Source organism: Salmo trutta, chromosome 4 (genome assembly GCF_901001165.1).
Source record: "Salmo trutta chromosome 4, fSalTru1.1, whole genome shotgun sequence".
Taxonomy (NCBI): Eukaryota; Metazoa; Chordata; class Actinopteri; order Salmoniformes; family Salmonidae; genus Salmo; species Salmo trutta.
Genome location: NC_042960.1, coordinates 8,988,792 through 9,015,605, shown reverse-complemented (window position 1 = coordinate 9,015,605; position 26,814 = coordinate 8,988,792). Strand labels below are relative to the sequence as shown.

Genomic DNA, 26,814 nt, shown 5'->3' with positions numbered 1-26,814 from the left:
CCTGCTGATTTTGTACATTTGCCCACTGACAAAGAAATTACCAGTCTATAATGTTAATGGTAGGTTTATTTGAACAGTGAGAGACAGAAAACAAAAAAATCCAGAAAAACACATGTCAAAAATGTTAGAAAATTATTTGCATTTTAATGAGGGAAATAAGTATTTGACCCCTCTGCAAAACATGACTTAGTACTTAGTGGCAAAACCCTTGTTGGCGATCACAGAGGTCAGACGTTTCTTGTAGTTGGCCACCAGGTTTGCACACATCTCAGGAGGGATTTTGTCCCACTCCTCTTTGCAGATCTTCTCCAATTCATTAAGGTTTCGAGGCTGACGTTTGGCAACTCGAACCTTCAGCTCCCTCCACAGATTATCTATGGGATTAAGGTCTGGAGACTGGCTAGGCCACTCCAGGACCTTAATGTGCTTCTTCTTGAGCCACTCCTTTGTTGCGGTGGCCGTGTGTTTTGGGTCATTGTCATGCTGGAATACCCATCCACGACCCATTTTCAATGCCCTGGCTGAGAGGAGGTTCTCACCCAAGATTTGACGGTACATGGCCCCGTCCATCGTCCCTTTGATGCGGTGAAGTTGTCCTGTCCCCTTAGCAGAAAAACACCCCCAAAGCATAATGTTTCCACCTCCATGTTTGACGGTGGGGATGGTGTTCTTGGGGTCATAGGCAGCATTCCTCCTCCTCCTCCAAACACAGCGAGTTGAGTTGATGCCAAAGAGCTTCATTATGGTCTCATCTGACCACAACACTTTCACCCAGTTGTCCTCTGAATCATTCAGATGTTCATTGGCAAACTTCAGACGGGCATGTATATGTGCTTTCTTGAGCAGGGGGACCTTGCGGGCGCTGCAGGATTTCAGTCCTTCACAGCGTAGTGTTACCAATTGTTTTCTTGGTGACTATGGTCCCAGCTGCCTTGAGATCATTGACAAGATCCTCCCATGTAGTTCTGGGCTAATTCCTCACCATTCTCATGATCATTGCAACTCCACGAGGTGAGATCTTGCATGGAGCCCCAGGCCGAGGGAGATTGACAGTTCTTTTGTGTTTCTTCCATTTGCAAATAATCGCACCAGCTGTTGTCACCTTCACACCAAGCTGCTTGGCGATGGTCTTGTAACCCATTCCAGCCTTGTGTAGGTCTACAATCTTGTCCCTGACATCCTTGGAGAGCTCTTTGGTCTTGGCCATGGTGGAGAGTTTGGAATCTGATTGATTGCTTCTGTGGACAGGTGTCTTTTATACAGGTAACAAACTGAGATTAGGAGCACTCCCTTTAAAAGTGTGCTCCTAATCTCAGCTCGTTACCTGTATAAAGACACCTGGGATCCAGAAATCTTTCTGATTGAGAGGGGGTCAAATACTTATTTCCCTCATTAAAATGCAAATCAATTTATAACATTTTTGACATGTGTTTTTCTGAATTTTTTTGTTATTCTGTCTCACTGTTCAAATAAAACTACCATTCAAATTATAGACTGATCATTTCTTTGTCAGTGGGCAAACATACAAAATCAGCAGGGGATCAAATACTTTTTTCCCTCACTGTACTTCATCTAAAACTGTCAAGGGAATGGGATGGCATACACTTCCTCCATGATAATCACACTTTAAGCAGAGACATTCAGACATTCTGGAATCCCTTTGCAATTTGGAACACCGTGAACCCACCAATGGCAGAACACAGCTAATAAAGGTATGGCCCATTACCAGGCAGTTTGGGAGTCGTCCCAGAAGTCATCTTTCTGCTTTTATCACTGTCCTCTGGCAGCACTGGAATGTATCAGGAGAGCAACAGAGGACTGAAGTACTATATGCAATGTATCTCCTGATACTCCCTCTAAAATGGATCGGATTAGGAATGATTTAGAGGTCAGTGTTCAGTCAGAGAAGAGAGAGGAAGTAGTCATGAGTAGTGAGCGCCCCCTTGTGGCTGTCAAGTGAAGGAGATACATCTCTATCCTTTAGCCTTCTATGCTTGTCTCTAGAGTTGGGCGTCTCTTTTACATTCAGATGGCTTGAATATTGAGTTTTGTCAAATCACGCCGTAATTCAATACTGGTTGGCTGTGTGCATGTGACTTCAGTTTGGTAACGTAGGTAGTTGCCTCCCATTCATCCCCTTTGTTTCTATTGAATGTCGTATGCAGTGACCTATTTAAGAGGTATTGTACATAACACAATTGGACTTCTTGATTTAAAAAAAAGAGGGTTTGTGGCTGGCTGCTGTTTCAGTGCCTGTGAAGAAGACCTAGTTTTGAACAGAAGCTGGGTCACTAGATGAAGGGCTGTCAGAAGCCCTGTTTATACCTGCTATTAACATTCGTCCTGATCTTGTCCGTTTACACTTAGATCTGATCACAATGAGTCTTTTAATCGTCGAAAAAAATGTGGCCACAATCAGAATTGGACAAGATCAGGACAAAGGCTGAATGTTAGAACCAGGTATTAACAGGGCTAGAGGGGGGATTGTTTACTAAATGAGGCCAGTGGAGTCCACTGAACAAACCATTTAAAACAACCACTTCTGGGCGAAAGAAGAGGAAGGAAAAATGTGTTTTCCCTGTTTTGCATTTTACTTAACCTTTGCCGAGGTGAAGCTAAAATATAAATTTAGGTAGAGAAGCTGTCAAGTCAAAACACATGACATAATATTTATCTGTTCTTCAATAAAAATGTATTATAAAGAAAACACTAATACATGTCTTCGTTGGACAAGAGATGTCTTTATTAAAATAATCATTCCTTGGAACCTCTGACTTTAATGACAGAAGAATACACACCGGAGTAACCTGACAAGGTCATCGCTGACATCTAAAATGGATGCTAATAGTTGTAGAAAGGGAGAAACTAGACTACTTCTCTTTGGAATGAAACCTCTACGCAACTGAAGAGAACTGTGCCTCTAAGAAATAAATGTGCTCCACACAACATTCTACTACAAGAATATGTAGTACATCACCACATTTAGCAATGGCAAGAAATTATGCATTCCATAACTGTCCATCGGTCGCTGTGGACTAGTTCGAGCAGACAGTGGTATATTTTTGACTTTGCAGCTGCATCCACATTCATCCCTAGGGTCATGTTCATTAGGATGCACCATAGGAAAAAGTTTTGCAACAAAAAAGAGCATTTCTAAATGGATAAGCTCACTTTTATGCCTACTGAACATGACCATGCTTAGCCCAGAGTAGACACTGTAAGCAACAGGAGGAAATTCATTCAAAATTCAGGCACCAATTTTTAGGTAGTTCTTCCCTAACATACCGATTTAATAGGGACAGGCATTGTAACAAAATGTCTCCTTGGTTGAAATCAAAACCTTAAATAAAATTAAGTCAATTAAAATCAAGGCTATTTATTTGTTGCTAATGGTAGACCATGTCTTAGTCTGGAATTGAAACTTAAACAATGGTGAAATGGAGCATATCAGCTTGGATTTCAGGTTACCCATGTCTTCCTGTGAGAGTTGGCCAACACACTGCTAAAATGAATGTGCCAAATCATCAATGAACCAACCAACAGTGATGTATTCCAATTTTCCCCAACTTGACTCATAAAAACAAACAAGAAACATGCATTCCCTAATATAGCAACGAGAAGACCGAACAACTCAAGTTATACAACTTCTGTGAAAAAATATGGCAACAGAACCTCTCTCTACAAAACAGTTACATTAAGTACATTCTGTATTAAATACCCAACCCCATCAGGAAACAAAAGGTAATAAAGTACTCTTTATACCTAAAATATCAATAATGATTTGCATAGTGTGCTGCTTCTTTGATGTTTTTCCCCAGTTATATACATAAAGTACTAAAATAAGGCTAAGACATTGAGGGCTTCCCAAATGGCACCCATTACCCCATATAGTGCACTACTCTTGATTTATATGGTCAAAAGTAGTGCACTACATAGGAAATAAGGTGTTGTTTGGATGCAAACATTGAGTGCATCACCCTGATATGGAAAGCTCCTTTTAGAGAGATATCATTATAAATAACGTGCATTCAGTGGACAGGACCTGGTGCACCATGGGAAAATGGAGTTAGCCGCAGCATTGAGAATTGACGTCAGAAGAACCCAGTGTCCTTAAGTATACCCCTAAATTACATTAAAAAAAACTTCTAAATTGAATATCTAATGTGCATTGAAAACATAACATAAATGAAATATGTCTATTGAACAAAAAGTCTTTGATTTAAGGTATTTAGCGACACACAAACTTGTTCTGTACAGTGAGCCTGATCTTCTAAGTTACTAGGCCTCTCCTTCAGTCACGAGTTTTGAACAACAACGACCACCAGACACATAACATTAGTGAATGCCATGGTCTACACCAACTCATAAAGTAAGTATGAGATGAATGGGACTCCCACTAGCATCCCGCTTCTAACACCAACGCGCTAAACAGTAGAGTTTAGAGAGGTGCTGCTAGGGTACTTGTTACTGGTACCCCCGTGTTTACAGCCAAGTTAGCGTTACTCATTGTGGATTTATTATTACTTTTCCACTATTTCTCTATTTTCTTTCTCTCTGCATTGTTGGGAAGGGCCCATAAGTAAGCACTTCACTGTTAGTCTACACCTGTTGTTTACGAAGCATGTGACAAATAAAATTTGATTAGTGATGAATATTCCGCAGGGAGAAATCCTGACAAAATAGGCTCCTGATTATTTCCAGTACAGCATGCAACCCCAGGGTGACAACACGGCACCACCAGAGATTTCGGTAAGGCCACGTATAAGTCCCCATTGTATGGTGGCCATCACTACAAGACAACTCGAGCTGGTCACTGGAGAGGCTGTTGCTACCAGGGCAGTACACTGACATTTATGAATGCAATATTGTACGTCTAAAAGCTTAAAGGGACAGATTATGTGCCCTTTGTGTATCATTAACTTCTCATTGTTCCGTTCAGCCTGTTCCATTCTATTCAGTCTTTGGTCGATTAGCCCCAAGCTTCCATTTCAGCATTCTTATTGGTTGGTGCAGGGGTTCCACCAAAGGCTTGAAGTAGGTCAGTACTTTCCAGTCATTATAAATCACATGACCTGCTCCTTGGATGTGACACAGGCCTATGCATACAACTCTCTGAGGGCAGAGCCATATACATACGAGTCTGTCTGAGGGGGTATCAACGGCAAATGCATCAAATGGGTGAGAGATTCCTGTAAGTTATGTGTTACTGTACATCAGAGCCCGCTGTTTTTATATATTGGTTTGGAAAAATATATTAGCCTCAAATATATATAACCCAATTTAAAAACTACCTCAGGGAGAGAGATAAAAGACGAGTGAATCAATCCAAGAGGTATAGTCTTCTTCATCAAGTAGTGTTGGAAAACATCAAACACTTTCAAAGAGTCTTTTTAAAACGTTTAAAATGACCCGTGTGGACACAACAGGTCAGGGACAGACACTCACTCCTTCCCTGTGAGACAATGCTACCATAACATTATTAAAACATAATAATAATAATAATGTTATTATATCGTTACTCCTCCATAGGGACGTGTGATAGTATTGAGTGCTCCTGCGCAATGGCCGCCAGTTCTTTGAGGAACTCTGTGAAGAGGACGGTAGCGAAGACCTCGGTCCTGGCCAGGGAAATGGTCTTGGGCTGGGGAGGAGGAGAGCTCTTCATCATCCTTCCTGCCTCCAGGGGGGAACATTCTCGGCTGTCTCCGCTGTTTGTATCTGTGGAGGATAAGTAAATAGAGATGAAAAATAAGACATTAGTAATAGTAGCGTTTAACTGCAGTTGGACATTGTAGCAAGCTCATGTTAGTCCACTTGAAAGAAGAAATTCTCCCTTTTATATCAGTCGCATTTTCCTTTTTAAATCTCAAGCAATCTCATACCAATACATTCCTTGCTCAGAGAGAAAGCTCGCAGAAACCATTGGGAATGCAGTAGACTAGAGAAGTATGAGAAGAAGAATGTCAGGAGGTTGTTGTTTCTCCATTGCTGCAATGCTTCATGACCAAGCTGAATATATTATCCAAGTACTCGAGGAGGAACCAAACAACACAAACTAAGCACAGATACAGTTTTAATCCTTCAGTGGTGCTTCATTGCATTGCAGCGATTAGAAACAACGTTATTGCTTGGCTCATTACTGGTCTTATGATCTAGGATATTGCCTCAAATCCTCTGTAAGCTTTGCCTGTATCTATTCTAATCTCAATGACCTGGCTATCTATGGCTATTGGCTACAAAACAGACCTAAATTACGTTCTAATGATGATCATAGGATAGCTCACAATAAAGCTCAGAATTCAACATTGAACAACATCTATTCAAACAAAGCATTTATACTACCAGTACGTAACAGTACACAGTTATACGGTTGTTATAAACACTATGTATCCTGGCAGGGAAGCCATTACGTTAGCTTCAGAACATCTTTACTAACATGAAACCGGATATGTAGGACAGAGAATTATGGGTACTGTAGTCAATCAAGTCTCACCTTGACCCTTGAGTGAACTCTCCCTGGCCAGGAGGCAGTGCTGGGCGGAGGTGATCAGCTCTGGGAAGTCCTTCTTGGTCGAGGCCTGCTGCTCTATCTGGTTCTTAAGGGAGGCTAGTACCTGATATGAAAACACATATATAGTAACATCAGTAGAACATCAGACAGGAAATACAGTGCCTTCAGAAAGTATTCACACTCCTTGACTTTTTCCAAATTGGGTTGTGTTACAAAGAGAGATTAAATATGGAATAATTGTAATTTTTGATCAATGATCTACACAAAATACTCTAATGTCAAAGTGGAAGAAAAATTCGAACATTTATTAAAAACATTTATGAAAAATAAAACACTAATACATTTTGATTTGATAATTATTCACCCACTGAGACAATGTTAGAAACACCTTTGGCACCAATTACAGCTGTGAGTCTTTCTGGGTAAGTCTCTAAGAGCTTAGCACAGATGAATTGTACAATATTTGCCCATTATTATAAAAAATATTATTCAAGCTCTGTCAAGTTGGTTGTTGATCATTGCTAGAAAGCCATTTTTAAGTCTTGCCATTGATTTTCAAACCGATTTAAGTTAAACTGTAACTCTGCCATTCAGGAACATTCAATGTCGTCTAGGTAAGCAACGCCAGTATAAATTTGGCCTTGTGTTTTAGGTTATTTTCCTGCGGAAAGGTGAATTAGTCTCCCAGTGTCTGTTGGAAAGCAGACTGAAACAGGTTTTCCTCTAGGACTTTGCCTGTGCTTAGCTGTATTCCGTTTCTTTTTATCCTAAAAAAACTCCCTAGTCCTTGCCGATGACAAGAATTCCCATAACATGGTGCAGCCAACACCATGTTAGAAAATATGAAGAGTGGTATTCAGTCATGTGTTGTGTTGAATTTGTCCCAAACAAAGCTTTGTATTCAGGGGAAAAAGTTATTTGCCTCATGTTTTGCAGTATTACTTATGTGTCTTGTTGCAAACAGAATGCATGTTTTGGAATATTTTTATTCTGTACATTATTCTGTTATTCTTTATTCTGTTCCTTCTTTTTACTCTGTCATTTAGGTTAGTATTGTAGAGTAACTACAATGTTGTTGATCTATTCTCAGCTTTCTCATATCACAACCATTAAACTTTGTAACCGTTTTAAAATCATCATTGGCCTCATGGTGAAATCCCTGAGCAGTTTCCTTCCTCTCCGGCAAATGAGTTAGGAAGGACGCCTGTATCTTTGTAATGACTGGGTGTATAGATACACCATCCAAAGCCTAATTAATATCATCACCATGCTCAAAGGGATATTCAGCGTTTGCTTTTTTAAAAATTGTATCTACCAATCAATGCCCTTCTTTGCGAGGCATGGAAAAACCTCCCTGGTCTTTGAATCTGTGCTTGAAATGTATTAATCGATTGAGAGACCTTACAGATAATTGTATGTTTGGGGTAGTCATTCTGAAATCCTGTTAACCACTATTATTGAACACAGAATGAGTCCATTCAATTTATGTGATTTGTTAAGCACATTTTTACTCCTGAACTTACGTAGGCATGCCATAACAAAGGTGTTGAATACTTAGACTCAATACATTTCAACATTTCATTTTTTATTAATTTCAAAAATGTTCTACTAACAAAATTCCACTTTGATATTATGGGGTATTTTGCGTAGATTAGTGACACAAAATCTTTAATCAATTTTCAATTCAGGCTATAACACATCAGAATGTGGAAAAAGTCAAGGGGGGTGAATACTTTCTGAAGGCACTGTAGCTGCCAGAGCACAGAAAGTACAGCATAAATATTGTATCAAAGCTACAATGAGGTAGTCTCATTGGGCTATCCTGATCTCACGAGCTTACATTGAAACAAGATAGTGGATCAATGAGATAACCATGCTGAATTGTTTTGTTTTTTTGCACACATAAAACATTGTATTGTTCTACTGAGAAAAATGAATGCAATCATTGCATTTCCACAGCGCAAGATGCCTTATCAAAGAAAGTTTACATTTGTTTTGACTGAATTAAGCCAACAGGCTTTACGTACTTGATGCCAAGAGTATTGCTATACACACTATCAGGTGTAAAACAGGTAGCTTTTGCATAAAAGCATATCACATGATTGAAAACAAAACCAGAGGCATAAACCAGACAAAACAAGGACATTAAGCAAGACAAGACACCCTGATGATGAGAGAACCAAACCGCATTCATCTCCATGACAAACAATCCACCTCTTTTAATCTGGACCCTAATGAAAATGAAGTACCCAGTGTTTGTACGTCAACAACTCGCCATCCCCTTTCATCCCCATCCAAACATTCCCTTTAATGCCAGCTTTCAAACAGCCCCATTCCATTTTGATTTACTTGTTTACACATCCTCTATTCAATTATGCATGAATCAGCCAGCAGGAGAGAAAAACACTGTGTTAAAGTCTCACTAGACTCGTTTCACAGCCATTTTGAACTCTGTTTTCATTGCCACGTTAAGTGTACGCCGCTCACAGGATGCGTCCCAAATGGCACCCTATCCCCTATATAGTACACTACTTTTACCCAGGGTCTATAAGGCTCTGGTTAAAAGTAGTGCACTATATAGGAAATAAGGTTCCACTTGGGACACAGCCACAGTATTCATAATCTCCTCTCTAATTAATACTATTCATAACGGATCCCTCCTCTCTAACTTCTAACAGGTTGTTTCATGAGTCTCCAGAGGTTTAAACAGCTTAGAGCGGTGAGGGAGAAAAGCAAATAGTTTTTTGGGGGGGACGTTTTTACACCTCTAATGCTTACTAAATGGAGCAGAGTGAAATGTTTACTAAGAGAGTTGTGTCTCTCTTTTGAGCAGGCGTGCATTGCAGTGTCTATGATGAGTAGGCGTGCATTGCAGTGTCTATGATGAGTATCTTAACAGTAGGATTGTGTCCATCTCAGCCTCAAAGTCATTGAGAGAGAACAAAGGAAACAGATAGACAGACAGACTGAAAGTATATAAATAGAGATAGATGGACAGACAGACAAAGTCAATACATAGAGATAGATGGACAGACAGACTGACAGAATTATTGGAATCTAGGAGTGAGAGTGGACACTGGGCTGGTGACAGTCACACTCACAGTCGCGCGCGCACACACACGCACACACGCACACACACACACACACACACACACACACACACACACACACACACACACGCACACACGCACACACACGCACACACACGCACACAGTACCTGATAGAGTGAGCGCACGCTGGGCTGGAACACCATGTTGGTGTTGAGGAGGAAGGATTGCAGCAGGGGCTGGGGGTAGGCAGCCAGCTGGGCCAGTATACCAGTCAGCAGGAGGTTGACATGGAGAGAGTTATCCAGCATGTTCTCCAGACGTGACAACAGCACACTGACAAATGGCCCTACAGGAAGAGAGAGAGTCTTCACTCAGACTGTCGAACCTGGTTAAAGATCAAGAACAAGCCTTAAAGTAAGGCAGATAATACTTCAATCTACACAGGAAGAGAGAGAGAGGCTTTACTCAGACTGAAGGTTTATATGACTTACTTTAAGGTTTGTTATTTAACCAGGTTTGACAGTCTGAGTAAAGCCTCTCTCTCTCTCTCTCTCCCTATGAGCCAAATGCATTGTAAGATAACCACGTTGTGATTCTTCAGCAAACTCGTGACACGTGTTAGAGAGCTGACCTTCAAACCTGGTGAAGATATTTTACAAAAGTGAAGGCTTTTATTTCTGAGAGTGTTGTTTTATCTTACCTGTAAAAGGCACCGAATGGCTCCTAGTGCTGCCACTGCAGAGCTTGGTCCCAAACAGGGACGAGTGCTGCTTCTCCAGCTCTGGCGTATCCATAGAGAAGGAGCTGAAGTCCACCTCGTCCTCCTCCATGGGGGTGACCACAGGATTCCGGAACTCGTTGTCCACCGTTTTCACAGGGCTGCTCCCCCCAGTCCCGGCCTCGTCGCTGCCCAGCGTACGAATCAGCTCCTCGTACTGACCCATGAGGTCGTCCCCCACCTCAGTAGCCGTGGGGCTTTGGAGGTTGGAGTTGTGGTCCGCAACATGAGCTTTGACCTCCTTTGAGACCTCCGAGCCGTTGACCTCCATGTTGGTGGGATGGAGTGGAAGACTCAGGCCATTGCTAAGGGGGACCTCATCCTTCTCCTGCAGACTGGATTCTTTGAAATGGTCCTCCTCAAGTTTCAATTCTGAGTCCATTTCAGATTCCGGTAGTGTCTCCCTGCTGGGTCTGCGGCGAACCACAGTATCGCGGGTGTCCTTCTTTGCCACAAGGTCGTAGACCATGGCATCATTCTGGAAGTCAGACTCCTCGATGTAGGAACCCTTAACCAGCATGATGGCAGTCCTCCTCATCTCCTGGATGTGTTTGGGCGGCTCGGCTGCAGGTGGCTGTGGAGGTCTACTACTCTCAGCAGCAGCAGCCTCGGGGGACACCACCGGACCGGCATCATAACTATCGTCCCACTCCAGCTCTAGTTGATTAGTAGGGGCTGGGTCTGTGGTCTGGGGCGGGCAGGGGGGACGAGGCCGTGGATATGACCTCTTGGGGTTGACTGTCTGGGCTTGGCGTCCCCTGGCCCCAGCCTCCTCCAGGGCACTGGGTTGGTACTCCTCTGGAGGGGGGTCCTCTCCATCGTAGGGGGCCGACCACACCTGGCAGGCCCGGGTGCAGCTGCTGATGCCCAGGCGGGCGTTGTAAAGGTAGTGCAGGTAGTTGACGTCCAGGTAGATCTCAGAGCCGATGACGCAGGAGTAGCCCGAGCCATCCTCCTCCAAAAAGGTCTCCTCGGTCTCTGAAAAACAGACAGAAAGATAGGGAGCACTACAAGTCAGTAATGTATCGAACAGTGACAGACAGACAGACAGACAGACAGACAGACAGACAGACAGACAGACAGACAGACAGACAGACAGACAGACAGACAGACAGACAGACAGACAGACAGACAGACAGACAGACAGACAGACAGACAGACAGACAGACAGACAGACAGACAGACAGACAGACAGACAGACAGACAGACAGACAGACAGACAGACAGACAGACAGACAGACAGACAGACAGACAGAACAAGTCAGTGTGATGAATAATATAATTAATCCTGGCTGACACACTGCGCTGCATGCACGCTGCATTCACGCACAGCAGAACTAATGACGTTGACAATTAACCACAGGAGGCTAAACTGATTTAATTGAGATTTCATGAGTTGATAAAAACACTTTCTAATAAGGCCTCTTATGTTATTAATCTGACAACATGAGACTTCATGTAAAGATCATACAGAACCATAACTGATGGATGTTGAATGACTATTGATAAGGAATAGTAAATGGATAGGAATAATGCATTATCAATAGAACATGTTCTACTACTGGGATAGGAAACTACATTCAGCCATGGGACCATTTTTGTCCGAGCAAATGAGCCGGAAAATAATTGTAATAATTTGTACACTGCAAATTGACCACAACTAAGCGCAAACAGAGATTGCATCTATTTTTTTTATTTGTGGGAATACTTGGGAACAGATTTCCTAGATTAAACAATTTATTTGCTGAATTCCTGGTGATTTTACAGTATTTTTGGGGAGCCCCAAAAAAATCACTTGCGGGGCTAGTTTGGCACACAGGGCGCCTGTTGCCGACCCCGTTGTACTATATCATGCTAACTTTCCAAGGTGATGGGCTGTATCATGGATATCTTGACAGTTCAAACACTTTGGCTGTGTGGTTTGTGTTTTGTTGGTTTTTGGTAAATACCACCTCCACAAATTAGGTCAAAGCGATCGCCACCAACAATGTTATGACTAGTCGCAACTCAGTGAAGGAACTTTTGTGTGTTGGAGATTTTGGCTCAGCGTAGAGCTCATTGAAGCTGTGATTGTGAATACAGAAGAGAGGGAAGTGTGAATCAGATTAGGATTAAATGTGATCTTAATTAGTTTCGTCTACTCAGACTAAGCTGCAGCACATGGCCTAAAATCCCAAACACAAATATTCAGGCCACTTGAAACAAAAGAAACTAGATTGTCTATCTCTCGACCTATAATAATGAAACCCATTGTTAAAATCCTTCAGAAGTAACAGTTTATTCTCTGAGAACCATTGAGGCATTCAAAAGATCACCTTCAAATACAAAGCAACTGGTTAAATAGAGGGTTAATTCCACTTTACTTCTGCATGTGGCATGTTACACTGTCTTGCCCTAGTGACAGGCATATATAAAGTACAGAGCCAGCTAGAAATCTCCAGTGAACCTATCTTACCCATGGTGCCAGTGTTAGGACTGCTGTCTGTACCCTTTGACCAGAGGATGGAGTCCAGCTGTCTGAGGGGTGGGGGGCTGTGTTCGGGGGAGCAGCAGGAGGGTGTGAGCGCCAGGATCTTAGCGGCCGACACAGAGTAGAAGTCTCTCTCCTTCACCACGCGTCTCTGGCTCAGCATCATGTGATTACAGGGGATCAGGTACCTGGAGAACCAGAGGAGGGGGGTAGATCCTGTTAGGGAGCCCCAGCAGGGGGAACTGAGACTGGGGTTAGGAGGAGGACAGGGGGGTTATGGTTTTACCAAGAAATGCAGATGTCTCGGTGTTTGGGTGTAAAAGCGGAGTAAGGGCTCATCACATGGTAAACCAATCAGCTGTACCATGATTTACAGTAAGACAATGAGGCTTAGCTGAGAGGAGAAACTGAATTTGTAAGTGTGTGTGTGTGTGTGTGTGTGTGTGTGTGTGTGTGTGTGTGTGTATATACACCTCAACTAGGTATACAGAGAAAGACATCATACACCCCAAATGTTCCATATAATATCATCATGAACATGCCTAGAACATGGAAAAGGCCCCACCCACTCACCTCAAGATGAGCTGCAGCATCACATCCTCACAGTACAGTCCAATGAGAGTCTGGAACAGAGCCAGAGACACAGTACCCAGCTGGAAAACACCAAGAAGATAAACATCACAAGATGATGAAACAAAGGCCTCAGAGGACCGGAATACATCGCAGGGCTGGATTAACAAGTAAGGGATTACCAAGGCTGAATTTCAAAATGGCTTCCTGTGGCACCTCGCATCATACCTGTTTAAATGTTGCCGAGTGACCATGGACAGCCTGAAGTCACAGCTTTTGTTGATACTTGTATCCCTGATGCAACTTCACATAGTTGGCATGTAACCAGGTAATAGTGCCCCGAGGTCCTTAATGAGTTATGTTTTAGGCATGGTGTAGGTCTTGATTATGTTGAATCGTGTGGAAACAGGTGTATGCCTATCTGTCTGAGTTGCTGACAGCTGAATAATGATAAGTGTAGGGAAATGTCACCCTATTCTAAACCCTCAAATGGACAGACTCACCAACAGTGAGTCGACCTGGCCAAGGCTTTCAACTCTGTCAATCACCGTATTCTTATCGGCAGACTCAACAGCCTTGGTTTCTCAAATGACTGCCTCGCCTGTTCATCAACTACTTCTCAGATAGAATTCAGTGTGTCAAATCGCAGGGCCTGTTGTCCGGACCTCTGGCAGTCTCTATGGGGGTACCACAGGGTTCAATTCTTGGGCCGACTCTTTTCTCTGTATATATCAACGATGCTCTTGCTGCGGGTGATTCTCTGATCGACCTCTACGTAGACAACACCATTCTGTATACTTCTGGCCGTTCTTTGGACACTGTGTTAACAAACCTCCAAATGAGCTTCAATGCCATACAACACTCCTTCCGTGGCCTCCAACTGCTCTTAAACGCTAGTAAAACTAAATGCATGCTTTTCAACCGATCGCTGCCCGCCCGCCCGCCCGACTAGCATCACTACTCTGGACGGTTCTGACCTAGAATATGTGGACAACTACAAATACCTAGGTGTCTGGTTAGACTGTAAACTCTCCTTCCAGACTCAGTAAACATCTCCAATCCAAAATCAAATCTAGAATCGGCTTCCTATTTCGCAACAAAGCCTCCTTCACTCACGCTGCCAAACATACCCTCGTAAAACTGACTATCCTACCGATCTTCGACTTCGGCGATGTAATTTACAAAATAGCCTCCAACACTCTACTCAGCAAATTGGATGCAGTCTATCACAGTGCCATCCGTTTTGTCACCAAAGCCCCATATACCACCCACCACTGCGACCTGTATGCTCTCGTCGGCTGGCCCTTGCTACATATTCGGCGCCAGACCCCCTGGCTCCAGGTCATCTATAAGTCTTTGCTAGGTAAAGCTCTGCCTTAGCTCACTGGTCACCATAACAACACCCACCCGTGGCACGTGCTCCAGCAGGTATATCTCACTGGTCATCCCCAAAGCCAACACCTCCTTTGGCGGCCTTTCATTCCAGTTCTCTGCTGCCAATGACTGGAACGAATTGCAAAAATCACTGAAGCTGGAGACTTATATCTCCCTCACTAACTTTAAGCATCAGCTATCTGAGCAGCTTATCGATCGCTGAAGCTGTACACAGCCCATCTGTAAATAGCCCATCCAATCTATCTACCTCATCCCCATATTGTTTTTATTTACTTTTTTACTCTTTTGCACACCAGTATTTCTACTTGCACAACATCATCTGCACATCTATCACTCCAGTGTTCATTTGCTAAATTGTAATTACTTCGCTACTATTGGCCTATTTATTGCCTTACCTCCTTACACCATTTGTACACACTGTATATAGACTTTTTCTATTGTGTAATTGACTGTACGTTTGTTTATTCCATGTGTAACTCTGTGTTGTTTGTGTTGCACTGCTTTACTTTATCTTGGCCAGGTCGCAGTTGTAAATGAGAACTTGTTCTCAACTGGTTAAATAAAGGTGAAATAAAATTTAAAAACAGGATGCTTTGGGTTCAGTGCTATAGTACAACCTGCTTCTGATAATGAGGGTTTGGGGCCTGTTTCCTGTCAAGGCCTTTTAAACAGATGTATCTTTTAGATAAAAGACTGTTCTTTGAGCCAGCTCTCAGATGCCCACCATGATCAAAATGACCTTCTTAGCTATCTAAGCTGTGTTGTTGTTAAAAACATCAAATCCTTTTCAAAACCATCAATGTTAAATGGGCTGCAGGTATCAGAGAAGTGTTGTTTTCTACCCTGTAGAGTACAAATCAGCCCAGGAGCGTTTTTCACAGTTGAGTAGTCCTGTGAAGAGAGCCCTTGAACGTTTCAATTGACAAGCCTCTGTTGGATGTTAATGAATGAAGCCTTTCCAGCAATTCCCCCTGTTTGAACTAGACATTACATTTCCTAATATTTACTTGCCTTGTATCATCAATCCAACAACTAATTAGATAGTTATTGTGCATTGCCATGGCAACAATCTGCTGTCTTTGATACTGACATTTTAAATATTCGTTTAAATTATTAGGAAACGACCTCTGGGGAAACTATTTATCTCCAAAACAAGTCTCAGTTATTTTAAACATGACTCACACAGCATAGCAGCAAGATTCACAGACAAATTAGATCCTTCAGAAAGTTATGTCAGGTTGAGGCGGCCAGGCTATCTACTAAGTATTACTAGGAGACTCTAGGTTGAAATATGCACAGTACTCAATATGTTTTGCAACTGTATGTGTGCGGTTGTGTGTATTTGTGAGTGCTAGCATGAAGGCTCTGGGATCTGAAAAGGGATGTTGACACGTGCTGAGCAGGTGCTTCAGCCTGCAGACTCCCTCCCGTACCTGGTGTGTCGATGCGGCTGACCAGCGTGTCCAGGATGTGGACGTTACCTGGAAGGGTGTGTCGATGCGGCTGACCGGCATGTCCAGGATGTGGACGTTACCTGGAAGGGTGTGTCGATGCGGCTGACCGGCGTGTCCAGGATGTGGACGTTACCTGGAAGGGTGTGTCGATGCGGCTGACCGGCGTGTCCAGGATGTGGACGTTACCTGGAAGGGTGTGTCGATGCGGCTGACCGGCGTGTTCCCAGGATGTGGACGTTACCTGGAAGGGTGTGTCGATGCGGCTGACCGGCGTGTTCCCAGGATGTTGACGTTTCCTGAAAGGGTGTGTCGATGCGGCTGACCGGCGTGTCCAGCACGTGGACGTTACCTGGAAGGGTGTGTCGATGCGGCTGACCGGCGTGTCCAGGATGTGGACGTTACCTGGAAGGGTGTGTCGATGCGGCTGACCGGCGTGTCCAGGATGTGGACGTTACCTGGAAGGGTGTGTCGATGCGGCTGACCGGCGTGTCCAGGACGTGGACGTTACCTGGAAGGGTGTGTCGATGCGGCTGACCGGCGTGTCCAGGATGTGGACGTTACCTGGAAGGGTGTGTCGATGCGGCTGACCGGCGTGTCCAGGATGTGGACGTTACCTGGAAGGGTGTGTCGATGCGGCTGACCAGCGTGTCCAGGATGTGGACGTTACCTGGAAGGGTGTGTCGATGCGGCTGACCGGCGTGTCCAGGATGTGGACGTTACCTGGAAGGGTGTGTCGATGCGGCTGACCGGCGTGTCCAGGACGTGGACGTTACCTGGAAGGGTGTGTCGATGCGGCTGACCGGCGTGTCCAGCACGTGGACGTTACCTGGAAGGGTGTGTCGATGCGGCTGACCGGCGTGTCCAGGATGTGGACGTTACCTGGAAGGTTGTGTCGATGCGGCTGACCGGCGTGTCCAGGATGTGGACGTTACCTGGAAGGGTGTGTCGATGCGGCTGACCGGCGTGTCCAGGATGTGGACGTTACCTGGAAGGGTGTGTCGATGCGGCTGACCGGCGTGTCCAGGATGTGGACGTTACCTGGACGGGTGTGTCGATGCGGCTGACCGGCGTGTCCAGGATGTGGACGTTACCTGGAAGGGTGTGTCGATGCGGCTGACCGGCGTGTCCAGGATGTGGACGTTACCTGGAAGGCTGTGTCGATGCGGCTGACCGGCGTGTCCAGGATGTGGACGTTACCTGGAAGGGTGTGTCGATGCGGCTGACCAGCGTGTCCAGGATGTGGACGTTACCTGGAAGGGTGTGTCGATGCGGCTGACCGGCGTGTCCAGGATGTGGACGTTACCTGGAAGGCTGTGTCGATGCGGCTGACCGGCGTGTCCAGGATGTGGACGTTACCTGGAAGGGTGTGTCGATGCGGCTGACCGGCGTGTCCAGGATGTGGACGTTACCTGGAAGGGTGTGTCGATGCGGCTGACCAGCGTGTTCCCAGGATGTTGACGTTTCCTGAAAGGATGTGTCGATGCGGCTGACCAGCGTGTCCAGCATGTGGACGTTACCTGGAAGGGTGTGTCGATGCGGCTGACCGGCGTGTCCAGGATGTGGACGTTACCTGGAAGGGTGTGTCGATGCGGCTGACCGGCGTGTCCAGGATGTGGACGTTACCTGGAAGGGTGTGTCGATGCGGCTGACCAGCGTGTCCCCAGGATGTTGACGTTTCCTGAAAGGATGTGTCGATGCGGCTGACCAGCGTGTCCAGCATGTGGACGTTACCTGGAAGGGTGTGTCGATGCGGCTGACCAGCGTGTCCAGGATGTGGACGTTACCTGGAAGGGTGTGTCGATGCGGCTGACCAGCGTGTCCAGGATGTGGACGTTACCTGGAAGGGTGTGTTGATGCGGCTGACCAGCGTGTCCAGGATGTGGACGTTCTCGTGGCGGTGGAGGAGGATGAAGGAGAGGAAGGTCTGCAGCAGGACTGGCTCTGACACCGACCGCACGAACAGGTCCAGATAGGCCGTGGTAGTCATCACCTCCTCCAGGGTCAGCTAGAGAGAAACACACAACCATCAGTAGGCTGGACACAAATACGCTGCATCCTTCCTTCAAATCTTCCTGGAAGTAGTGACTGATCTGACATTGATCTGGAATGATGGATGTAATACTGTGCGATCCATGCTGTGTTTATACTGACCTTGTGGAGGGCCGGTGCCAACACAGGCACCAGAAAGCCATTGTAGATGTAGCTGACCAGCTGGTCCCTGATGCTGGGGTGAGCCACCTGAATGACTGCATTGCAGAACTCCAGCGAGTTGAGGAACTGGACCAAGGTGGGCATCTGTAGCCAGTCCTCTCTGTGGAGGCAGTGCCACTCCTCACCGGGCACCTCCAGCTTGGTGGGCAGAGACGAGTAGAGACCGCTCAGCCCCGTGGCCAGCACCTAGAGGAGGGGGAGAGAGGAGAGAGAGACACATTTAGTGGAACCCCTTCAAGTAGGCTATTGCTTACTTACACCATATAAACTGTACACTGTGGTCTGGTATCACCAGTATGCATCCAAGTTGCTGAGAATAACTAGGATCTGATATTATTGTGTGTTTCCTTTCATCTTTGCATGAGTTTCCTTATGTGCATGTGAAAGATAACTATCCATGACTTTGCACAAAGGGCTCAAATGCCTTGGCAGGATAGAGCGATGCCTCTAAACCAGGGAACTGAATGGGCCTCTGTTCTGACTTCCCGGTACAGGTATATCCCTGTCTCTCCATTGGCTTATACAGACAGTAGGAAGCTAGGCAGGTAATCCTGTGACAAAGAGGTATTGTAGCCTACTCCTGCTGTGCAATTACGTCAAATACTGTTACATAACTGTTATCATCCATGCAGCCTGTACAGTGTCTCTCCACGGTACAGGTGAGATTGAAAAAACAATCTGTTGACACTGTTTAAGCACTGCCAAGCTAGACAGTCAGTTCACAACAGCTCGGGGATTCGATCCAGCAACCTTTTGGTTACTGGCCCAACGCTCTAACCACTAGGTTACCCGCTGATTTACCTCTAGTTGATTTACCTGTTGCCCAGCTTCATCAATAACAATGGGCATTGACGTATGGCTGTGTGATTTTAGAGTTACCATCCAAAAGCAAGGATTTCCCTGGTGAGCTAATGCATCAAGATGGTGGCATGGTTTGACAAGTATTCTAAACAACAACACAGGTCAAAGTTACGACACCAGTCTAGTGCAAATCGATTAACATCATTTATAATCATCATGGACTGAAGTGTTCATCCATTTTTTTTTTAAATATACAGTCTAAGATGTGTATAAATTATTTTGACAGCTGGGCTGAGTTTAGCCTTTTAATAACATGGGTGTGTTGATTGTTACATTATCAAAAGCATATGAATACCACACGTTTAACATACAACAGCTCCACTCTCCCTCGACCTGATTTATTATGCATACAGTAGGCTAAGCATATTTCGGCTATGAATATCGTACGCCTATCAGGGGACAAAGAGAGGTCAGGGATATTAACTTGTCTGGTAGTTGATACAATGAGTTAATAGGACATTGAGTCAAGGGCAGAACAATCATCCATATGACATGTATACAGAGGCGATAGAGAGAGAGGAGAGAGAGGGGGGACAAAGTCTAAACAAAGAGAACAAGAGAAGGGCAAAGGGACAGTGACACCTAAGAAACAGAAATACAGAGGCATAAAACGAGTCACAAATCACAGACAGAACGTGAAAGAGACCAAAAGGAGCAAGACAACAGTATCATAAAGACAGACAGCCACATCTCCTCACCGGACAAAAGTAGGTGTTCTCTGCGATGTGCTGGGCCACGCGCTGGTTCTCTGCAGACAGTGACATGATGAGGAGCAGGGCGTCCCGGGCCTGCTGGCCCACCAGGCCCTCCCGGTGGATGAAGGGGATCAGCAGGGAGAAGATCAGGAAGTTGGCCGCCCCCTGGTCCTCGCTGTAATAATAATCATCATCATAATTGATGGGATTTCTATAGAGCTTTTCCAGTATCTCAAAGCGCTTTACATTGTAAGGTGAGAAACTCACCTGGTATGGAAGAAGAGCTCCAGGACAGACTGGTCCTTGGCCAGGACACAGCACAGTTGGTTGAGTAATGACACCAGCTCAGCCTCCACCTCCGGGCCAGCTGTCCCCGAGCACGATGACAGGAGCATCATTAAGGGGCGTAACACAGGTTTGTGGTGCAGTAAGGGCTGCCGCGCCTGGCCCACAATCATCTCGTACATCTTAGAAGGAGATGACTTTATTGTCAGTTGTCACTGAGATGTGTCTTTTCCTTTATCCCAACCCCCCCGAGACACCCTCCTCACATCCTGATAGATTTCCCTGTCAGACCAGGGATTGAACCCTCCACTTACCGACCACCGTCTCTAACCTCTACACCTACCTTGAGCTGCTCCAGTTTCATATCATCAGTAAACTGTCGCCTCAGGCTCCACAGGAAGAGCCTCTCCATGACGTTCTCCATCACCACAAACTCCAGGATGGGTCCCATGGCTCCCGCCTGGCCAGAGTCCTCCTCCATGAGCAGGAACAGCATGTGTTCCACGTAGTTCTGCACCGCGCTGGCCTCGTCCCCCGGGATGGGCCCGCCGAAACGCATGGGGCCGCCGATGACACCAAGGGCAGCCATGTTGCTGCTGGTGTTGCTGCGGAGAGGATCATGCTTCTCCAGGATCTTTACCACCTGAAGGGACAACGAGGAAGGTACAGGGTTATGTCCATAGAAATGAATATAGTACCTGAATATCTGTGGTAATTTCACCTTCGTTTTACAAGGAAGAAGATCAAATAAGATGAGAAAGTTCTCGCAGTGAACTGAATATTGTCTTTGGTCAACTTGAAGTTCATTCGATAACCTCGATAGAGCAAGGGTAAATAAATCAACTAACAATAGAGACACAAAGCTATTACAGTATGCCATTGCTACTGTCATCGTAACAGTTGAAATCAAATTAGCAAGTTATTTCATCGCGTGTACACCAGAGTATAAGACAAACTCTGCCAAAGTGCTTACAATGATGTTCAGGCTAAATTAGATTGACTGAAACATGTTGGTTTGTTATGTTGGTAATATTCTCTCGGGAGGACTCATAAGTGACAGTTAATAATAATCATCAGACGGCCTGCTGCTGTCTTTATTGATCTAGACGAACACAGCAGTCTATTACAAGAGGAAGATCTGAGAGAGAATACAACTCAACTCCTACGGGAAATAAATCGGGGAAAGCTGATGAATCGTTTGTGATTTTGCGAAGATTACATTTGCCTGAGTCATGTCAATATAATATCTCAAGCCCAGGCAGTTACAGTTGTGTAGAAATTGGGTTTGTGGTGTTCCAATTCCACTGTTGCCTGCGGAATTCTGTACTGAAATGTAAATGGACAACCACAAATCAAGTGACATCGCATTTATATTGACAGTGAACCATAAACAAAATGAACGCTGACAGTGACATGCACATAATATAAATATATTGATGGTAAATCAGCTTGATATGAAAGTGTATAAGGCTGTTTTGTCCTCTATATGTTTGTGCCTTAGTGTGCAGATAGTCAGTCCCTCTCGTAGGACCTCCCTACATAAGCCTCACTAATGAATACAGGACTGTGTTCAGTAGGCCACAAAATGCATGAAAAAAGTTCTGTTGCCTGGGAAAAACAAAAATCTGTATTCTCATTGGACAGGTTCAGGTAGTACTTCCCTGTTTCACTAAGTTTCAAAACATTCCTTTAATGAACACAACCCAGACATGGGAGGAACCATTCATAGAGCCACAACAATGAGCTCACTGTCCCCACCATGTCCTGCTACCATGGCGATGGGAAGTCCACTGAGAGCAGAGCAGAGGGAGAGCCAGACTGGCTGACTGAGACAGGGCCCCCAGGTGACTGATCCAGGCATGATAGCGCGATAACCGCACAGGATGAGTGAAGAGAGGGAAGGAAGAGGGAGGGGAGTAGTGATGGGTGTCATATTAAAGTTGCCACTTCCTTCACTCATGTCTGTCTACAATCATGTCGGGTATTTCTGGTGTAACAAATAGCTTTGAGGACATAGCTGGGTAACACAGTAGGACTATAGATGATCAAGTGGCCTTTTCTAACCACTGACTGGACTGACTAATAATACATGGAGGTGATTGAGGCATGGAGCCATCAGGATAATGGATAACATGCACTGGTACATAGAGATAAATCAATATAGTTCCCTTTGTGTACTGGTATCTGTATTGAACCATAGTGAGATGTAACAAACTGTTGCCCAGAACATATTATGCTGTCCTGGGCAACCCACTACACTGACTGGATAACGTCCAGCTCTTTCAGACATCCTAACAAAAGGACAGTGATTTCACAGGGGTCTGGAGAGGGAGAGATAAGGCTGAAGCCATTGACTGTCAATGAAAGTCTACCTATTTTTCTGAAATGTCAACAGTGTTCCTCAATACAGGGTCCCGGGGGGGTGCCTACTTAGCAGGCTGGGCTTTTTCCGGGAATTCTAAGATCCAACTCAATAGCAGTCCTATCAGGCTATTAATTAGCCAAAATGTAGCAATTAAGACTCGGTTGGAGACGTATTGTAGTGCCAACTTGCCTGCAGAGAGGGTCAAAGATCTAGAAATGTCCTACATTTCAGAATATGATTCTGTTGAAACCCTTAACAGTGCACTTCACAGGCCTAACATTTATATTATCCCATAGAGCGGCGCACAATCGGCCCAGCGTCGTCCTGGTTAGGGTTTGGCCGGTGTAGGCCGTAATTATAAATACGAATTTGTTCTTAACTGACGTGCCTAGTTAAATAAAAGGTTACATAAAAATAAATACAAATGATAAATGCTGAGAATGATACACAAAAATGAAACCGGTTGAGCATAATAATTTCAGGCCTCTTGGTGTTACTGTGTTGTTACTGTTCTACGTCCAGCAACGTGAGCTCCAACCCCATTTTATAGTAAATGATGTTTGTGTTTTCAGACCTTACTGTATTCTATTCTCTGTAGCTGAGAGGGGTGGAGACTCCTGCCAACTCCCTCCCACTGGGGTGAACTGAGGCTAAATAGAGAAGGGAGGAGCCAGTAAGTCATTATTTCAGTTACATACTGTAGCCGTTCAGTTACCACAATGAGTTCTGGGGCTGAGAGGGTTCACGTTCATGGGTGGGATTGTAGGAGTTTAGGTTGTAGGATTTAGGAAATGTTTGTGTTATAGGTTCTGCGGTGGGGTTTGGAGTTATGGTTCCAATTATAAGAGTTTGTGTTTTAAGAGTTTGAGGAAGAGCTTCTGGGTTAAAGTGATTGGGCTACAATGATATGCATGTAGTGTTTTGAGGGTTTGAGTTAGGGTCTGGGTTCTACGAGATTGAGCTATACAAGTTAAATGAGGGTTTTGAGCCGAAGTTATATCTAGGGTTACAAGACAGAGTTGTGGTTTTGTTTACCTGTGCCCAGTGGTTCTTGAACACGATCATGCAGGTCTCTGGGTCCACCCCTTTCAGGACCAGGGCCTCCCCCTGTCTGCCATCCCTGTTTCCGTTGGCAACCATGGAGGCCATCATCATGGTGACCAGATCTGGTGTGGGTTAAACCATTACGCAGGACGGGGAGGGGTAGAGGGGGAGAGTCCTCACTGGAGACCGGCTGAGACCACTTGCACAGGGGGGTGAGGGAACACTGGGGATCTGCAGAACACAGAAAACATAATGTCATCATCCTGTACATGCAGATGGAGAATCAGTAGTTTGTCATTGTTCAAACATATAACAATACATACTATGGCATACTGTATCAGTAGCTGACAGATTAAGACTACTGTAGCACAGGACAGATTAAGACTACTGTAGCACAGGACAGATTAAGACTACTGTAGCACAGGACAGATTAAGACTACTGTAGCACAGGACAGATTAAGACTACTGTAGCACAGGACAGATTCAGGGTGATTGATTGGGACATATTGTACAGTTGACCACTAGCCAAATAAACCACACAAACACTGCAGCAGCCTGCAACACGGTCTTCTCTCCCCCTGGATTCACAGCAGCTGGGCATGCGAGAGAAAAGAGAGGGAAAACAATGACAGGGCACAGGCAGAGAGGACGAGAGCGAGCGAGAGAGGGAGTAACATACACACTCAGCCGGTGGCACAACCCATGCCCTCTATTCCTCAGCTCAACAAGCGCCTGCCAAAATGCTTACCCAGGGAAAAGTAGTGATCGCTTTGTAATAATACATGCCATTTAGCAGACGTTTTTATCCAAAGCGACGTACAGTCATGCTCGCATACATTTGTAAGTATGGGCGGTCCCGGGAATCGAACCCACTATGCTGGCGTTGCAAGCTCCATGCTCTAGCAACTGAGCTACAGAGGACCACAGAGTTACAGACGTAACGCCTCGCTAGCACGCTACAATGCACAGTGAACTCCGTAAGGTCCCAGTGACACCACTTTCATCACCCACTCACTCATCTTGTGACCCCAGAAGAGATTATGATGCATGACAATAGAGTGTGTATTAACAGCTAGTGGGCCCGCGAGAACTAATAAAACACTATTCTTTCCATGAACGACCTGGAACTGTTTTGGTATGTAAAACATGTTGACTTTGTCTGCAGCCTAAAGTTATGTTGATTCTGTTGGTTGTAGCTCTGTCCAGAAACGCCTGTGAAAATATGTGTCCCTCACATATCTAGAGAGTGAGGTCGGGTGTTCGTTTCTCGCACTGCTCGTCAGTCGGGAACCGAAATAATGATTAAAAGTACTAAAAATAACTTGTCTGTCAAGACATTGCAGAACTGTTCCAGCCGTAGCGTTTACCTGCTACACACTTAGACCTGCATCCCCACAGATTGAAATAAAACACAAATACATTCTCTATGCTTATACCGGCACCGATGGAATTTGCAATGCACAGAGCCATTGCTAACTTAATTACGAGACTGTGACAGTCAGATAACAATAGGTGCAAGCCAGGGTTATTTTGTGCTTCCCTTGTAAAAGGAGGTGATTGTACAGGAAAGAGGACCATTGCTGCAAACAAAAGCTTGGCTATCTGCTAACATGGTGTAGTCCAACAGGCCATCTCCCTCCCCGCCCCAGTCCCTGCTCAGGTCACTTATAAATAGGACTATAACTCAGGACGGAGGATATCTGGATTCTATTATCTTCCTCGAATCCCATGTTTCCGTTCCTCCGAGGACAGTGAACGGAGACTATGGTGGTTCTGAGAACCGGATGATTTTCATTCTACAGTCTAGTGCTATATGATGTCATTGGCCATGTGCCCACATCGGATGTGCGTAATTCTGAGAACAACTGATGTTCAACAGATTATATCCATGCCAACATATCAAACTTTGAAGACTTGATAAAACAGACTAACAATCGGGACTGACTAGACAGTAAATAAAAAAAACTGGGCTACCGACTCAATCTGACAAAAATGCAAACAAACGCACAATACCTAGTTAGCCGTTGCTAGGTACTAGCATATAATCAACCAAGTCAGTAAACAACATTTTAGGACAATGTCTTCTATTGAAGACGTCTGCTTCATACAGTGTACAATAACAACACATGAATTGCAGCCGTGCACTGCAGGAGTTCAACTGTAACCCTCCTGCTGGAAGCAGAAGCAGCTGCAGACCGTCAGACCACAATGACCAATTAGAGATCAGAAAGGCTGCCCCTCAAACGGCCTCTCAACCAATCACGGCCAAGTCAAACTTTTTTTTGAATGGTTTCGACCCACTTGAAGAGGAGAGACTCAACAACCAACCAAAGAGCTTGGCACAACAGAGAGACACTGAAACACTCATGCTAAAGCTAAACACATCTGTTTTTAGTTGTACAGGGAATGTACCTTAATAGGAATGCATGGAGCAGGGTCACCCAGGACAGAAATCGCTGAAATTCCTACCTCTGTTTCACCATGGTTGCTCGTCTTGTATCGACGATACAGAATGTCCCCTCTTTACATCCAGACACGCCCAGCCCTGTGGAGATAGAGGGAAAAGTCTAACTTTGACACACCAGAGGAGGTTTGAGAGCAGCACTGCCAGACAGTGTGACTGAGTGGAGTTCCTGGTAACGTGGTACGGAGCAGTGGAATGACTGGAGACTAGAGCTATGTGAGGAAGTGACTGGACGATGTGAGTAAGAGGATCAGAACACCACTGACTGTAGAGAGAGAGGGGGAGTAACATAGAGAGAGAGCGACAGAGAGAGACAGAGAGAGAGGGGGAGTAACATACAGAGAGAGACAGAGAGAGGGGGAGTAACATACAGAGAGAGAGAGAGAGAGAGAGAGAGAGAGAGACAGAGGGGGGGGGAGTAACATACAGAGAGAGACAGAGAGAGGGGGAGTAACATACAGAGAGAGAGACAGAGGGGGGGGTAACATACAGAGAGAGAGACAGAGGGGGGGGGAGTAACATACAGAGAGAGAGACAGAGAGAGGGGGGTAACATACAGAGAGAGACAGAGAGAGGGGGAGTAACATACAGAGAGAGACAGAGGGGGGGGGGAGTAACATACAGAGAGAGACAGAGGGGGGGGGAGTAACATACATCAGA

The 26,814-nt window shown here is 45.1% G+C and overlaps 1 protein-coding gene across 1 annotated transcript in view; it reads right to left on the bottom strand.

Moving 5' to 3' along the window:
- Window positions 1-2,721: 2,721 nt before the first annotated feature.
- Window positions 2,722-26,814, bottom strand: part of LOC115191807 (protein FAM160A1) — a 41,392-nt gene continuing 17,299 nt past the window's right edge. Inside the window, exons 2-14 of the mRNA XM_029749739.1 lie at window positions 26,160-26,235; window positions 23,682-23,921; window positions 20,625-20,924; window positions 20,264-20,463; window positions 20,000-20,171; window positions 18,381-18,626; window positions 18,067-18,234; window positions 13,384-13,463; window positions 12,796-12,998; window positions 10,263-11,318; window positions 9,730-9,908; window positions 6,494-6,614; window positions 2,722-5,718 (exon numbers count right to left, since the gene is read on the bottom strand). Coding sequence (XP_029605599.1) covers window positions 5,516-5,718; window positions 6,494-6,614; window positions 9,730-9,908; window positions 10,263-11,318; window positions 12,796-12,998; window positions 13,384-13,463; window positions 18,067-18,234; window positions 18,381-18,626; window positions 20,000-20,171; window positions 20,264-20,463; window positions 20,625-20,924; window positions 23,682-23,801 — 3,048 coding nt within the window. The 5' untranslated portion in view covers window positions 23,802-23,921; window positions 26,160-26,235 and the 3' untranslated portion in view covers window positions 2,722-5,515. The remainder of the gene's footprint in view (window positions 5,719-6,493; window positions 6,615-9,729; window positions 9,909-10,262; window positions 11,319-12,795; window positions 12,999-13,383; window positions 13,464-18,066; window positions 18,235-18,380; window positions 18,627-19,999; window positions 20,172-20,263; window positions 20,464-20,624; window positions 20,925-23,681; window positions 23,922-26,159; window positions 26,236-26,814) is intronic.